The sequence below is a fragment of the Oryzias melastigma genome, linkage group LG6 (genome assembly GCF_002922805.2).
Source record: "Oryzias melastigma strain HK-1 linkage group LG6, ASM292280v2, whole genome shotgun sequence".
Taxonomy (NCBI): Eukaryota; Metazoa; Chordata; class Actinopteri; order Beloniformes; family Adrianichthyidae; genus Oryzias; species Oryzias melastigma.
In genome coordinates this window covers 26,664,182-26,679,680 of record NC_050517.1, presented here as the reverse complement: position 1 = coordinate 26,679,680, position 15,499 = coordinate 26,664,182, and the positions used below count along the sequence as shown (strand labels likewise).

Below are 15,499 nucleotides of genomic sequence, written 5' to 3'. Positions count from 1 at the left end.
AGAGTTGATGGAAAATTAGCTAAAGCTAACTTCCCCGCCAAGAGTCCTGCCAGCAACCCAGAGGAAGATTTCTAATGAGCTCCTGCTGCACTGCAGAAAATACGGTATACCTTTTTGAATTTGGCTAAAAACGACCAAATCCTAATTTAAAAACCTTTTTTTAAATTATTATTAATTCTTTAGATTTATATTTATTCTCTTATTTCTAATTTTTATTTTACAAAAGAGAAAAATATATCTGGAGTGGAACTTTAAGGGGAGGGCAGCTGTATCTTGCAGTTCCCTTGAGAAACTAAATGGAACATACCATTGTCATGCGTGTGAAAAGTGTATCGTGAAGTATTTGTAAGAGTAATAATGTAAGTTACATGCATCTATCATGTACTGTCGTAAGGTGCCCTTACGCTGTACTGGCCCATTAATGACCACGCACGGAAATGCCACACACAGGGTGTGCACGTGATGTGTAAGTATCCACACAAATTACACTCTGTCCAACCTCCTAAATTCAACAGACTAGGAGCAAGGAAAATGTACTTAATAAATGTTAAAAATGTACCAGCGCCTTACCTACTTCACCCCTATTTACCCTCACGTGTTATATAAGTGTTCACTATGATCTGTTGGGCCGCAGCACGCCCATTGGAAAAAAATTGCATTACCATTTTGGCTCTTTGGGTTTCTTTGGGTCAATGACCTTTGTTTTTCATGCAGGCCATTTGCCCATTTTTCACTCGCAGACAACACGCATCCATCCTGCTGTGACCATGGCCCCAGTCAAACATGGAAACCACTAAGATCCACACAATAGGTTTGTCACTAGTTTCTCTTACATATTTCTCTTTTTTCTTCAAAATTTCACTAAAAGCATTAATGAAATCAGAATGTCACAGTGTTAAATATAGCTCTACAGCCTACTAAAATAAAATAAAGTTGCTTGGAACTGTGAGGAATTGTTTTGACTTCATTGTTAAAAAAGAAATTCATGGCTAGAAACTTTATTTGTTGTTTGTTTGATTGTATATGGCCAATCTTTTAAAAGTAAATACTAAAAATTATGATTGATTTGAAAGAAAACACTGAAATGAAATTAGTTAGTTCAAGTCAAAGCTGACACACTCCTGAAGAACATAAATGACACTGAGCAACTTTTGAGGGAATGAAGGTCCTGCTAGTGTCTGTTCTTTCTGGCGTTCAAACAGACACAACAGGATTCAATGTAAATAGTCGTCCCTTTAAGACCACACAAACACATGCTGTCTTAACTTGGAAGAAAGTCCCACTTCCACATAACAGCCAAACACAGGCTCTGAAGTCTGCCTCATTAATGTGCTCGCAGCGGCGCTCATTAGAGAATCATTATCACACAGACAGAGCGGGTCACTCAGACATGAGACACCATCAGCCTGCGCTGGCCTGCAGCCTGGGCGTGCGTGTCGGGAGTGTCTTCGCGCACAGAGCTGTGGGTTCTCTCATTATCGCTGGTAGAGAAACGTCGAGGCAGCGAATCTGCTCGCCTGCTTTCTCCAACACAAATCAGTCCGACCGCCGTCGCAGCGAGCGGTCCGCACATTTCAACTGCGGCTGTCAGATCTCATTGTGCGTTACTCATTTCTATGTTTGAACTTGCTGTAATGTAAAACAGGAACAGGGTCCGCAATCATTTCCTTATGGAAACAACGGGATTCTGGCACACGTCACACAGAAAAAGAGCAACTCTTTGTGTGTATTTGTTCTCTGCGGGGTGACAGGGTACAATTAGGGACAAAAAGCACCGTGGGAGCATAATGATACCCAGCAGCCGCACTCTCTTCAGATATGTGCAGGAGACACACTGCTGGATTTGTACCAGAACACGTAACAATTGTTTAAAGTCTAGTGGCTCAAAGCTTTCAGGAGCATCCCCTCTGCGCAAAATTAAGCTCTTTTCAAAGACTTTTGGAAAGAATTTCTGTACATTTTGAGGTGAAGGCATCAAATGTATTTAAATGACATTAACCTTCATGGTGTGACAAGATTGGTCTGTGCAGGTATGGAGGTGATCAGGAGAGGAGGTGGTGGAGTTTCTGATTGTTTAACAAGATTTTCAAGAGTGAAAGGATGCCTGAGAAATGGAAGAAAAGTTTTTTGGTGTCCATCTTTAAGAGGAGAGATGTACAGAGGAAACTGCAGAGGAATAAAACCGATAAGTCAAGCAATGAAGTTTCGGACTAGAGTTGTGGAAGTTAGGCTGAGGTTAAAGGTGAGCATTTGTGAGCCACAGTATGGTTTCATGTAAAACAAGAGAACCACAGATGAAATATTTGCTTTGAGGATGAGGGGAGATGAGGTCAGATAGGAATGCTCTAGAAAAAAGATGAATGAAGGTCAGTCACCGCGAAAGTATTGGTGTGAGAGGAACTCAAGTGGAGCAGTAAGGTTACAGGAAGTAAAGGTGAAGGAGGAGGAGGACTTTAAGTACTAGAGTCAGAAAAATAGTGTAGTAAAGAGGTGTGGGCAAGGAATAGGTGGAGGAAGGTTTCAGGTGAGATATTTGACAAAAGAGTCCCAGCAAGAATGAATAGAAAGGTGTAGAAGACTGTGGTGAGAGCAGCCATGTTGTTGGTTTAGAGCAGGGGTCTCAAACTCGCGGCCCGCGGGCCATCTGCGGCCCGCCGGATGATGATTTGCGGCCCGCGTCTTCATATGAAAGATTACTGTTGGTGCGGCCCGCAAGGTTGATATGAATGACAGTTGTTTTGTGAAGAGCTGAACGAACCAATCACAGTGAGGAATATGACTCTGGAGGCGGGACATCGGCGGGCTGTCCAGTACCTCCTCACTCATTCATTCATTCCTCCAGTCAGATGGGAGGACGAGGAGCTATGAAGCCGCTGGAAGTGCTTTCACACTGAACGTGATTCTTGCGCCCCGCCCCTCCATCGCCGCGCGACAAATTCACAGCGTGCCGCTCATCAAAAAGCGAGTTTCTGACGCCGCGCCGGGTGTTGGAGGAGCTGAATGTCTCACTTAGAATGAATGGGAGACACATGTGGAGTTTTATTTATGTCAAAACTCCAGCAGAATTAAGACATTTCCGCGCACGCATCAAACATTCCGCGCGGACAAATCAGACTCTCGCGAGCGCCTTTTCCTCCTCCACAAGCAGAAAAACTCTGACTACTTCCACGTGCGTGAGTGATGCGCGCGTGCGCGAGAGCAGAATCTTCAAAGGTGCTTCCACAACGGCCGCGTGGGGTGCGTTCAAGAACGCGGTCTGCGCGTGGTCAGCAGGTGGTATCCACACCTGCGCAGTGCGGTCACGCACGCAGTAGCAGAGAGGAGATTCTTCTTCTATTGTATTTTTACTGTTCATTAGAGCTCCTCTGCATCTACAATAGGGAGAATCTCAGAGGAAATCAAAACGGTGGAAATCCCCCAAAATGTTTCTCCATATTTTTAGTTGTCACAACTCTGTCCTTTTAAATGTCTGTCTGGGTGTCATATTAACCCGACCGGACACAAACCGCAAGGATTCATTTCTCTTTGATCATGTTCAGCACTTCAGTTCTTTGAAGCAGACGCCACACACGCAGCTCCCAAATCAGAGCTCCTGATTGGTCAGAGCTCTGTGCTGCTGCGACTGTGCGTGGAAATGTTGAACCGGAATGAAGATTCAGTGGGCGTTCAGTGCGTGCCCGATTTGTGCGTAGAGCTCGAGACCAGAGTTAAAAAATTGTGTAGCAACGCGCGGTTACGCGCGCTCCAGATGTGGAGGCCAGGAATGCTGGTGTGCGCGCGTTTGCATTGACGTTTCAGTGAGCGCGCTGCTCTCAGCTCAGAAATGAAGGAGGTTCTGTAAATACAGAGATTTGAAACTTAATAAAAATAGTTTTCTCTGGTCCAGAGTTTCAGCTGCAAATATCATTTGTATCAGATAATTTGCTCAAGTTAAACGTATATCTCCTCAAAATATTAAAATGTTGTACTTTTACTATCATTACAGGGAAAAAAAACTTCTAAAAAATTTGTTTTATAAATTTTTCCTTCTTTTTTTCTTAGAATCCTTCCAAAACTTTCAGACAAAGTTAAAAAAAAAAGAGAAGTCCCGGTCACATAGCCAAAATACTCTTCATCACTGCACAGGCTGCTTTATAAAATGTTTCTTCATCTTCTGAACAAAAACAAGCAGTGACACATGAATTTTCTCTCTGAACTGATGGTTTATTTTACCGATCATGCATTTAACAATCAGCATTTGTATATATCGCTTTCCTTTGCGGCAGCAGTCGAGGCGTAGCAACGCTTGTCATGTTACTGTGACAACGCACCATACCATGGATATATAGTCCTATTTTTGTGAGAAAGTGATCTAAAAGAACGAAAAAAAAGTAAAAATAAAGTACTAAAAATTGATTGAATATCTGTTTATTTACTTCGTAAATAAATCGTAACTTCGTGACTTTCTTTGCCAGTTGTAATTAATTTGCATTAATAAACCCTAATGTGTTAATTATTTTTGATTAATCGCATGTGTTTACGTGTTAACATTCCCACCCCTAATGTTTTGCTTTTTTCATTGTGATCTGTCTCATAGAGCACTTTCTTTAACTTGGTTTATATTGTAAACTGAGCTGGTAAAAGCTCCAAACGTGCAGACGCAGGTCAAATTCTTGGTGTAGCCACCTTTTAATCTCACCAGTAATTAATTAGAGCTGCTAATTATAAGAATTCCTCCATGAGTTAAGGTCAAGTTCATGATTAGACAAAAAGAAAAAGGATAACAATAAATCCAGACACTGTCCCTCAAACACAAATATCTCCTAAAGAGAATTGTTTTACTCTTTAATAAGGACATTAAGGACAAACCTTTTGCCACTCGCTCGAGGCGGATGAACCCTTCTATTAAAAATAGCAAGAGCTCAGACGTTTTGACCAAGCTCCACACATCATGATGAGGATGCTGGCTGCTCAGCCTTCAGAGCCAGCTTATGCTTGGGAATAGCAGTAGGTGGCTTCAGCAGAAGCTAGCCTTTGCCACCTGCTCTGTGGTATAAATTTGGTCCCTTTTATTGGACCATATGTTTGGTTTGGAAACCTCTGACAATCAATGCATCACACAACCCCCTCTGCCAGACCAGGACGTGATCCAAAACGTGCTGTTTTTATTTTTATTTATTTATTTTTTTTTTTTGTTAAAAGTTTCCTTTTTGTTTCATTCCCAAATGTTCTATGTAGTGGAATGTAGTTCATTGAATTATCAGCAGAATAAAAAACAGACGGGATGATCAAAGTTGAGGTATGTAAGCCCTGATCCAGATTCAACCCTCTCTGGAACCAGGCCGCTGGCGTTTAGGGAGAAGATGACACGGAAGTTGGCTCCCCACCGTGAAGAAACGTGTGAAAAGCGCGGCCAGTGTCTCAGCTGCACCACGCCGTAACACAGAAGACGAAAGGACAGAAGCTGTCACTCCAGTCTGCCACCCTCCTCCACATCCCAGAAGCCGGAGCCAACAGATGCTCTCGCTTGTTTGTCCCTTCAGCCATATAAGAGTAGAGAAATTACGAGCAGACTCCCCTGACAAGTGCCGACTGCAGACAGCTCTTTTAGAGGTGAGCTGTTGGTTTCCTTTGTTGTGTTTTGCCCCAAAGGTTTGATGTGAAGAAGAACATCATCGCCAAATAAAAAGCAGAGAACAAAGTGAGAAGCACTGCAGGGGTTTGTGGACTCCAAACAAAAGCAGAATCTCAAAAGACACATTTAGCACAACAAAGAAATAAAAGCCTATTAAAACTGATAAATCAGCACAAGGGATTATGCAAACCAAAAGAGCAATTTGTAATGGGAGATGAAGAAGTCAGAGCATTATCAGACATTAGAGGAGAAGAGCAGGATCCAGTTTGATAATGGGTGTGTGACATTGTAGTAAAAAACAAACAAAAGAAGAGTGAAATAACACCCCAACAACTCCTGAACAAGCATCAGGGTGTGAAACGATTCTAGACATAGAAGAAAAATGACAAAATTTGAACATTAAAAAAAAAAACTTGACACTTGTCATTTATAAATATCACTATGATTGGAAAAAAGCAGATTCAGCAAAACTTGCACAGACTTTTTACTTGATTCAGTGGCAAAAAAACGTTAGAAAACTCTAACTCTGTTATTTGAACCTTTTTTTCCCCACAAAGGTGGAAAACCTCGGTTTCAAAAAAAGACCATAAGATTGCTGACATGAACATAACCTTTGCCAGATTCAAGGTGAAAACATGAAAGTGTTTGTCTAGAAGAAGAAAAGCTGCAGGTCAGGGAACTGCTGAGTTTGTGCTCAGATGGAACGTCTGCGCGCTCCTTCCATTCATTCGGAATGAAAGAGGGAAATCTGTGGGAGTTCTGAGTGTGCCCGGTGCTCTCACACCGACATGTGACATGAATGAACAGCAGCTCATGAAAAGCAAAGTCGTTTACTTAAAAACAGAAATACAAACGTTGAGTCCTCCACCATCTTTTATCAGACTCAAGTTTATCTGACGGAACTGAAGCTGGCAGTGGGAAGAGGATTTTAACTGAGGCGCCAGCAAATCAGTTAGGAAGCCTCTATTTGTTTTACTCCCTTAACATAATTTCTTCATAGTCTACAAGTGTCAGTTCATTAACAAACTGTTTACTGCAGATAACAGGACTAAAAATGTGTGATTTTCTTTGATTTTACTTTACTTTTTACAGCCTTGAGTAAAAAACTGAGAAGATTCATTAGAAATTGAGGCAAACAAGTGCAAATTCATTACTGTCAACAAATGTAACAAGCAGAAATACAGTACATATCTGGATAATTCCTGAGATTGTCTTGCACTTGCATAAGTGCATTCAGTACACAGGAGAATAGAGGGCAAAACAGAAGCAACAAATGTGAGGAAGTACCGTTCTGAGTGTTAGAAGTGTTGATGCCTGTAAACGTAGAAAAAACAAGCAAATCTTTTTTTCTTCTTTGGGTTTTGGACTGAAACAAAGTTGTTTAAACTATAAAAACAGAGATAAAGTGAAGGCAGCATTTCTGTCCTTCGGGGCTCATGGAATTGTGTGTAAAAGCTTCGTTTATCTCAGTAATCTTTGGTCAAAGGATTCAGCTGGAACCAAACGGATGAATTGTTGTTACTCACTGCTGCTTTCTCCTGCTGAAGAGCCTGAGCAGCAAAGCGTGCTACGTGGTTGATGATCGGAGCGAAGTTGGTGGGGCCGTAGAACCGAATGTGGGGGAGACAGGCAGAGTATGCCTGAGCAATGCCCTCCACGCCTGTAGAAGCAGGAAAAGAGACAGAAAGACAGGAGAAAAGGATGTAAACATGCAGCAAACAGTGTTTATTTCTAATGTCCACATTTAACAAATATAAACAAATGTAGATTCATAAAATCCATGCACTATAAGATGTCAAAGGTCCTGTGCATGAGGAAAATTGTTGTTCTGATGTGCATGACTGCTAATGAGCCCTAATTCTGAAGAAAAATAAAAAGGTTTACGCAACAGCTTGGGTTTGTATTTTAGCATTTCCAATTTTACATTCGCCCCATAAGTTCATCTGCAAGGAAAATCTGCCAACCCTGCAGATAAAAGGGCATTTGAGGAGGTGGATGTTTTAATAACAGCAAGCTGAGCATCTGGAATGTAATGTGTTTGACCTCGAGAGAAGAAAATCACACATCTCATGTTTTCACAGCAGACTTCTGCACAACAACGAATAAAAATTCATTTTTTGACCTGGACCTCTGTCAGGCAAAAAGTACATGTTACGTAATTTGAACAGTTCAATAAGCAATGCTAATGTATGCCATTTTAAAAAAGAAGAGTTATTTTGTGCAAATAGGAAAAACTTGCAATGTCTTGACAATTTATAAGTGAGATATAACTAATAACAAAAGTAGATTAACGCAAACTGCTAAAAAAATCTAAAACCAAAAAATCCAGTATTTATATAAGAATTAAAGGTCTAAAAAATGGAGTAGAAAACAGGTAGTTCTATGATAAAAATGGTCATGAAAAGAAGTTCTATCAGATTTTTCAGGAAACACTGTTTTCACTGATGTGACACAAGTCTTTAGCTGTAAAAAACAAATGACTTTGCATCCATGTCAACATTTGTCCTTCGTCCTCACAACTGGACCAAAAGCCTTCAGATTTATCTCAATCTTTTCTCAATTTCTCTGACTGTCAGGGGTGAGTGGTTCTGGAGGAACGGAATGCAGAAGACAGGCTTGATAACAAAAACAAATAATGAAATAAAGAAAGAAAGCAAAAGGCAAATGTCAGGCCCTAAACATGATGAAGTAAAAACCAGAGACAAACTGGCACACAGGAGTGAAGATAATAGAATTTGGCACAGACAAACTGAAAATCTAATTAAATAAACTCAGGTAATTAAAGCAGCTGCAGTCCTTGCAAACTCAGACATGGTGTTGATCATGGAAACAGATAGCCTAAAAAATGAGCTAAACCTGAAAAAATACATTCATTTAATTCTAAAAAAATTAAGAAAACTATATATTTTATGTTAAAAGGCTCTAGGTCAGAGGAGAAATATGGCTGTAGTTGGCCAAATATGACTATATATGAAGAGTATTTTTTTATTTAAATTGGGACAGTTAAGATGTAAAAACGACATTGTTGTCTTGAAGTTGAGCTGATCATGCTAAAGAGATGCAGCTATCATATTGTTAAATAAACTATGATACAAATGGTTATATTTGCTTAAAATCTTATTTCTTGAAACATTCACCAGTCATCCAAGTGACTAGTGTTGAAACAGAGATTAAAATAATGTAATTAAAAATGTATTTTATAATTTTATTTGTGTGAAAGATGCATAAATATTTAGATAAAGTTTTCATTAAGTCATAATTTTAAAAAAGTAAAACATCGTCTCTGATACAGTCTTGTGAAATATCATGATAGATATTGTTTCATGACGTGTGTTGCGATGTGTATTGGATTGCCAGACTCTTGCCAATACACACCCCTAGTAAATAAGGCACTCTTTTCCTGAACATTCATGTCAATGTTTTTGCATCTTAAACCAACATTGTTGTGAGCAAAAACTTACCAAATCACCCAATAATTGTTAATTGATACTAGCTATATCTCATTAAAAAATATGTTGTAATTTTTTTTTTGCAGATATCATTAAAGGGTTTAAAAAAATGTATTCCAAACATTTCGATTTTCTGTCATTTTTTTATGGAGAGGGTTTAACAGGGTTAAGTCCAGATGCCATGACTCAACTTCAAGATGACATCACCTGGATGGATGAGAACCTTTAATGATACTTTGATGTTACGACAAAGTGTTGCTTATGACTGATATCCAGAAGAACTGGAATAATAACCCAATACATTAATCTACAAGAGGGGTGTCAAACTCCAGGCCTTGAGGGACAGCCTCCTGCTGGTTTTCAAGAAATCCTGCATTATCTGCTGCTAATTGCCTGGATCAGGTGTGTTTAGCCAATTAGAAGCTTGAATGGCAGGTTGGTTGGAAAACACTCTAAAGGCCTAGAGTTTCACATCTCTTACAATCTAGAGATTTTAGCCACTTACTGATTATTTCAAAATTTATTTCAGCAGTATGTATTTTTGCCATTTACTCTTCTGGTCAGGAAATGCTTCACATGTTCACATCTTCATTTGGCTGTGTTTGCTTACACATTTAAGGGTCAAACCACCTAGAAAAGCCTAGCAGTTCTCCCTGCTGCTTGTTTGGAGTATTTTGTAAAAACAAAGTCTGACTAAGAATAAAAAGGCATATTGAGGAAAACTGATAACTCTTTTTTTTTCACCACACTGACAAGTCATTTTCCAACCATTTGTTGAGGGTGTCTTTTCAGATTTTTTCTGCGAGCTGGTTTGTTTTTTCTTAAAATCACACAGTACTTTCACCAGTTATTTTGCTTCACTTGTCACCTTTGGCCTGTTAAACATTTCATCTGCATTCATACTATAATGAATAGCACCTGAGCTTATCTGCAAGGGAACCTAGACCTAGACCAAACCCTTCAAACGCTGCAGCAGAATCCCCAACAATGGAAGCTGCATCTCAATAACTCACCTGAACAGAAGGGGTTAGTGGGGTTAAAGTTGATGGCAAATTCGTGTGATACCTGCAGAGAGAAGAAACCTGAATTATATGGAGCATTTTTCACAAAATTGTGATATATTAAAAGGAAAAAATTGTTCAATTCTTTCCACGCTTGCACCCTCCCACCCTAAGTGTACTGTGTTATTGTCTTGTGCATCAGCTCAGAGCCATGGCAACGCAGATGGGGTGGCAGTCACAAAATCATGTGAATATGCAAGTGAATTCCTGCACTTTGTGTGTGCAGAATAAATGCAACAGGCAATGATTCATCATTGTGATCTGCCTTTGTGTTTGCCTTGCGCACAAACATGGTTACACACATACCTTCCAGTCTGGAGGGAGCTGGGCGCCAAATCCCAGAGCAGGAAACATTTTGTCACTGAGGAGGAAACCATGACAACAGATTGAGAACATTACTTTAATTTCCTTGCCATGTTAAAGAAACACGTCACCTGGCTTTCACAGAAACATTGTCCGTTTGAAGGGAAACAAGCAGAGAGCAGAGGAAAAAATGATGCAGGAGGGAGAAACAGCCTTCAAGATTTTTTAAAGTCACCCGGTTTGTCAGCCTTTATAAGAAATAGCTTATTCATTCTGAAGACTGGTTCCAAGATGTTCAAGTAAAACACAAAGCAGCAGCAAATAAACATGCAATGTGTGACAGTGCTCTCGCAAACAAAATTGTCAGAAGTCAAAGGGAACTTGCATGCAAACATGAGAAGATTGGAGACAGAATAAGAAAAGCCTAAACAATTCAGAGAAAGCGTAAAACTATGTAATCTGTAAGAATCCACTCGTCAGGACTAATCTCTTTGAGGGTAGAAAAACTTACAGATCAATAAAAATGAATTGAAGGACGATTGTAACGATTGACGATTATGACGGTTTTAGATAAAAATTCAATAACCTGTGTTGTTGTATCTAACAGTACCGGTGCAACAAAAATGATGAGCAGTATTGGAGCTATCCAGTTGTACAGTTTTGAGCCAGATATTTGCTGAGATGAGGAAAACAAAGACGTACATGGGAACTTGTGGGGCCCCTTAGCATTTTTCTACGTATCAAATACAATATTTTTAAACTGCATTTTAACATTTGCTCTTGTTTAAAAACTATTTGACTGAAGAAATAGTCAGAAATGCAACCTTAGGCTTAATTCTCTTGCTATGCCGTTAGAACAAGTTAAAAACACAATTTTCAACAAGGTGGGTCCTTAAAGAAGCTTGAGGTACTGATCTGCATTTGTTGCTTCTGTTTATTTTTAGATTATAACCTGTATGAAAGTCTGCTCCAGGATGTCTTGCAGAGAGAAAAAGTTTTGACTTTGGTGCATGCTTGACAAAAACAGTAAACTTTACTTCCATAATGTTAGAGTTGTTACTTACGTGTCATAGTCCTGAATGATCTGCCCAACAGCTAAAATAGCAGAGAGGTACTCGTTGCTGCCTAGTGGGTTAATGTAGTGCAGAGAGGATGGCTCTCTGGGGTTTCCATTTGAAGCAGTGAAGTCTATACCAACCTACAGAAATCAGAAAAAGGGGAATTATTTGTACAGTAACTTACAAATAAAATAAACACTAAAATGACCATAAAAATTAGAGTTAAACGATTTACAGCAGGGATGACAATTGTTTTCACATGAGAGGGTGTGAGTTTTTCATTGGGTGAGAAACTATATATCAAAACACTGTCGTTACTTACTGTTCTTGTTGGTTTCATAGTTATCATACTTTACACCCTTTCTTCCGCCTCCATCTAATCCTCTTCTCTGCATCCAACTCACTCCCATCAACCACCCTCTTGTCCTCCTTTACTGAACCTCTTCTTTGGTCTTCCTGTTTTCTGCTAACTCCAACCTCAGCATCCTCTTATACCAAAATCATCACTGTCCCTCCTCTCAACATGTCCAAACAGTCTGATTCACTCTATTTATGTCCACAACATCTAACATGATGGATTAATTCCTGAGCTTATCCATCCTTGTTACTCCCAAAGAGAACTTCATCTTCATCTCTGCCTCCTGTCTCTTTCTCAAAGTCTATAGCTGCTCTCACCAGTCTTCTACAACTTTTCTTTTATTCTTGCTGACACACGCTTATTTTCTCCTTTCTAACACTGTCTGTTATTCTGAACTAGTAACCCTAAGTTCTTAAAGTTCTCCACCTTCTTCACCTCTCTTCTCTGAAACCTCACCGTTCCTCTCAAGTTTAATTTGCACCACACAGTATCTCTGTCTTGCTGTGCCTGACCTTCAATTCTCTCCTTTTCAGACCAAACTCACACTTCTAGATGTTCCTCCACCTGCTCTCACTACAAATTACAACATCATCTGCAAACATCACAGTCCACAGAGATTCCTGTCTAACCTAGGTACTGCGCTGACTGTAAGGCGCCTTGATGATTACAAAACAATGCATTGTGGGAAACAGTATCCTGACAGTTCTTGTAGTTCGATGTTATACTGATCAGAAATTACTGACACTAAATGAAGAAAATCTGTGTATTTTGCAACTCTTTTCGAAAGCAGTAAATCACTGATGTAAAAATAAACAATATTTGAAATAATCTGTGGCTTAATTTTAATTTCAAATGTATTTATTTCTCTGGGACAGTGCACATTAAATTAACCCAGCAGCTATTTTTCATCTGTTTCTCCGGACAGATGTTAAAAATTAATGTAAAAGACATAATAGCATAGATCATGCAAAGGGGGTGAGGGATATTAAAATTCAACTGAATCTTAAGGAAAACTCTAGCTTCCTGTTCTCATTCAGCCTCGCTGCAGCTCAGCGTTCGGGTTTATCTCAGGCGCCTTTCCTCAGCTGCCTGGTCGATACAGGCGGGGCACAAATCACCTCAAACACGCCTATTGTATAACTCAGGGGTGTCAAACTCAATATCACATGGGGCCAAAATTCAAAACACCTTAAGTCACGGGCCGAACAGGATTAGCATTTATTGAACAACTTAAAACTAAATGTTTAAAACTTTAAAAACATAACTTTTTAACATCACTATGAATAAAACAGGCTGGAATATTATAAACTTAAACCTTAAATAATTTTCAATATTTTATGGATATATTTTATTAATCAAAAGTTTACAAAAATTGACAGTAAGTCATAAGAAAGGATTTCGGCATTTGAAGAAAAAAAAAAAAATCACTTGCGAAATTGCCTAACTTAATCTGTTAAATGTTACAAGGGTGCACCCCGAGACCTAGAATCTCATAAGACTCTAGGTCTCAGGGGGCCAAAATCCTGCTGTTTTTTTCAGAAACTAGGTGCCTGTCTTATCTAATTACTTGGACCATGTGTGATTTGTCAAAAAATGCTGCAATAGCTGGTTAGATGGAAAAGATTTAGGACACTTGCTCTCGAGGCCAGAAGTTTGACACTGTGCATTACATCAACAATATTAGCTCTCTAATATAACGGCAAAAGTGTGAGCAGGGGTCAACTCAGTGTACAAACACCTTAGCAGCAACTATTGCAATACTCTTTTGTGACTTTATGGCCATAAACCTTTCAAAGCTGCTGTGCTGCTTAGTGGAAGTCCATTAATGGGATGTTCTCATTAGCTGGTTTATAGCACAAAACAGGACTGGAGGGACTGGACTGCAATGTATTAAGCAGTTCTCTATATTCAGCAGAACATGGAAGAAGTTGTTTAATTTTTTTTTTTCAATTATAATTGTGATGGTAGGGCAGAAGAAAATTTGAACCCCACCCCCAGTAAGATTGCTAGCCAAACAATCAATATTACAAAGCTCACTTGCGGGGAATCTGCAAAGTCAGTGAACAGGAAAACAGATAAAGATCTGTTCACTAAACTGCAGACAGAAGCAGCAATCTTGTAGGAGGCCACATTTCAAAAAGTTAGTTTCAAATTTGCTTGACAGTTGGAAGGAAGCACAGCCTGTGGGATTTTACATGCTTAGGAGAAGCCTCCGGGAAACACACAAGGCAGTGAGGAGCCTGGGGAATATCTAAGCTGAAACATCTAATCATGTTTGACTAATAGGAAAGTGAACAAACTGGTGCTAAAAAGCCTTACTTGACTCTACTTCTAATTAATTTTGCTACTTTTTTGTTAAAAAAACAAACATATTATGCTAAACTGTATTCAATAAAAAGTACCTTAATGGTATTTGTGTAAACACAAAATGGTCAAATGTATATAACATTTAGTATTTTATTTGAAAATTTAGAATAGAGACAAAAAAAAGTTAAAACATTGAAAAAGGGCAAAAAATTTACCACAAAGTAACGCCAGCGTGGTGTCCGCAACATACAAATCCACACATGTGGCCATCACCTTAAAGGCAGACACACTGTATAACTCACATTGTTTAACACATAATATCTAAAGTGACAAGCTTCTCCTCAGGCTGTATGCAGGGCTTCGTGTGCTCACAAGAATCCGACCAAAATCTTCACCTTTCATTTAAATGAGCTCATCCAGACATGAGCTGAAATATCTCCCTCCATTTGTTTTGGTTTGTTTGGAGCAACAATGAGAGTTACATAACAGCAGGATACTGTTTTTAAAAGTACAACTGCAAGAACACAAATGTCACAAAAGTATTTGATTAGGTAGCTAAATATATTTAAAATAAATGTCTTATTTATAATAAATCAGTCTCACTAGAAGAGATTTTCTCCCCACATCAATATTGTTGTGGCTCCTGCAGATGGTGGGTTCACATGACCCATGTAGTTTGTTTAAAGTCCCAACTATATTTTATTTATTGTAAAAATGTTACCAGGGTCTTTTAATTATTATGCATTTTTTAGCAAAAATCAAAAAGCCGGTGAAATTTTTTAATTTAATATTTTTGCAGAGCAGAGGTAGCTCATCAGAAATTTGCCTCAGAGTTGAGGATGGAATGTAACACTAGTTTAAAATCCCAGTTTGCTTACACTCTCTCCCGCTAGCTTACAGACCCTCACAATCCCAAGTTAACATTAGCATAGTAAAAAAAAAAAAAAAAAAAAAAAAAAACAGCTAGCAATATCGCTGCTTTTCAGCTGAACAGTTTGAGCAGATGGCAACTCAGATGAGTAAATTAAGATATTACATGTAATGGATCTATTTGTCTGCAAGTAGAAAATTTAGAATTTAAGTGGAACAGGGAGACTTCGGCCCGTCCATGGCAGTTACTGCATCACCCAAGCCTTTACAAACTGCAGATATCTGCTCCCGATCCAACACAATTTGAATAAATACTCAAAAAAGCAGATTTTATCTTAAATTATGTCATTTATGTCCTCCATCATCAGAAAAGTGCTACAAAAACATGTTAAAAACGCACATTTTCATTGGAGTGGGTCTTTGAGCATTGCCTGAAAAGATTATTTAGCAAAAAATCTGAGCTCCTCCCCTCTGAGATC

At 39.0% G+C, this 15,499-nt stretch overlaps 1 protein-coding gene across 1 annotated transcript in view; it reads right to left on the bottom strand.

Moving 5' to 3' along the window:
- The window catches only part of cpne2 (copine II), a 61,238-nt gene that overhangs the window by 10,313 nt on the left and 35,426 nt on the right, over positions 1 to 15,499 (bottom strand). The window contains exons 11-14 of the mRNA XM_024281723.2: positions 11,492 to 11,625; positions 10,431 to 10,485; positions 10,077 to 10,128; positions 7,141 to 7,274 (exon numbers count right to left, since the gene is read on the bottom strand). Of these exons, the coding sequence (XP_024137491.1) occupies positions 7,141 to 7,274; positions 10,077 to 10,128; positions 10,431 to 10,485; positions 11,492 to 11,625 (375 nt within the window). The remainder of the gene's footprint in view (positions 1 to 7,140; positions 7,275 to 10,076; positions 10,129 to 10,430; positions 10,486 to 11,491; positions 11,626 to 15,499) is intronic.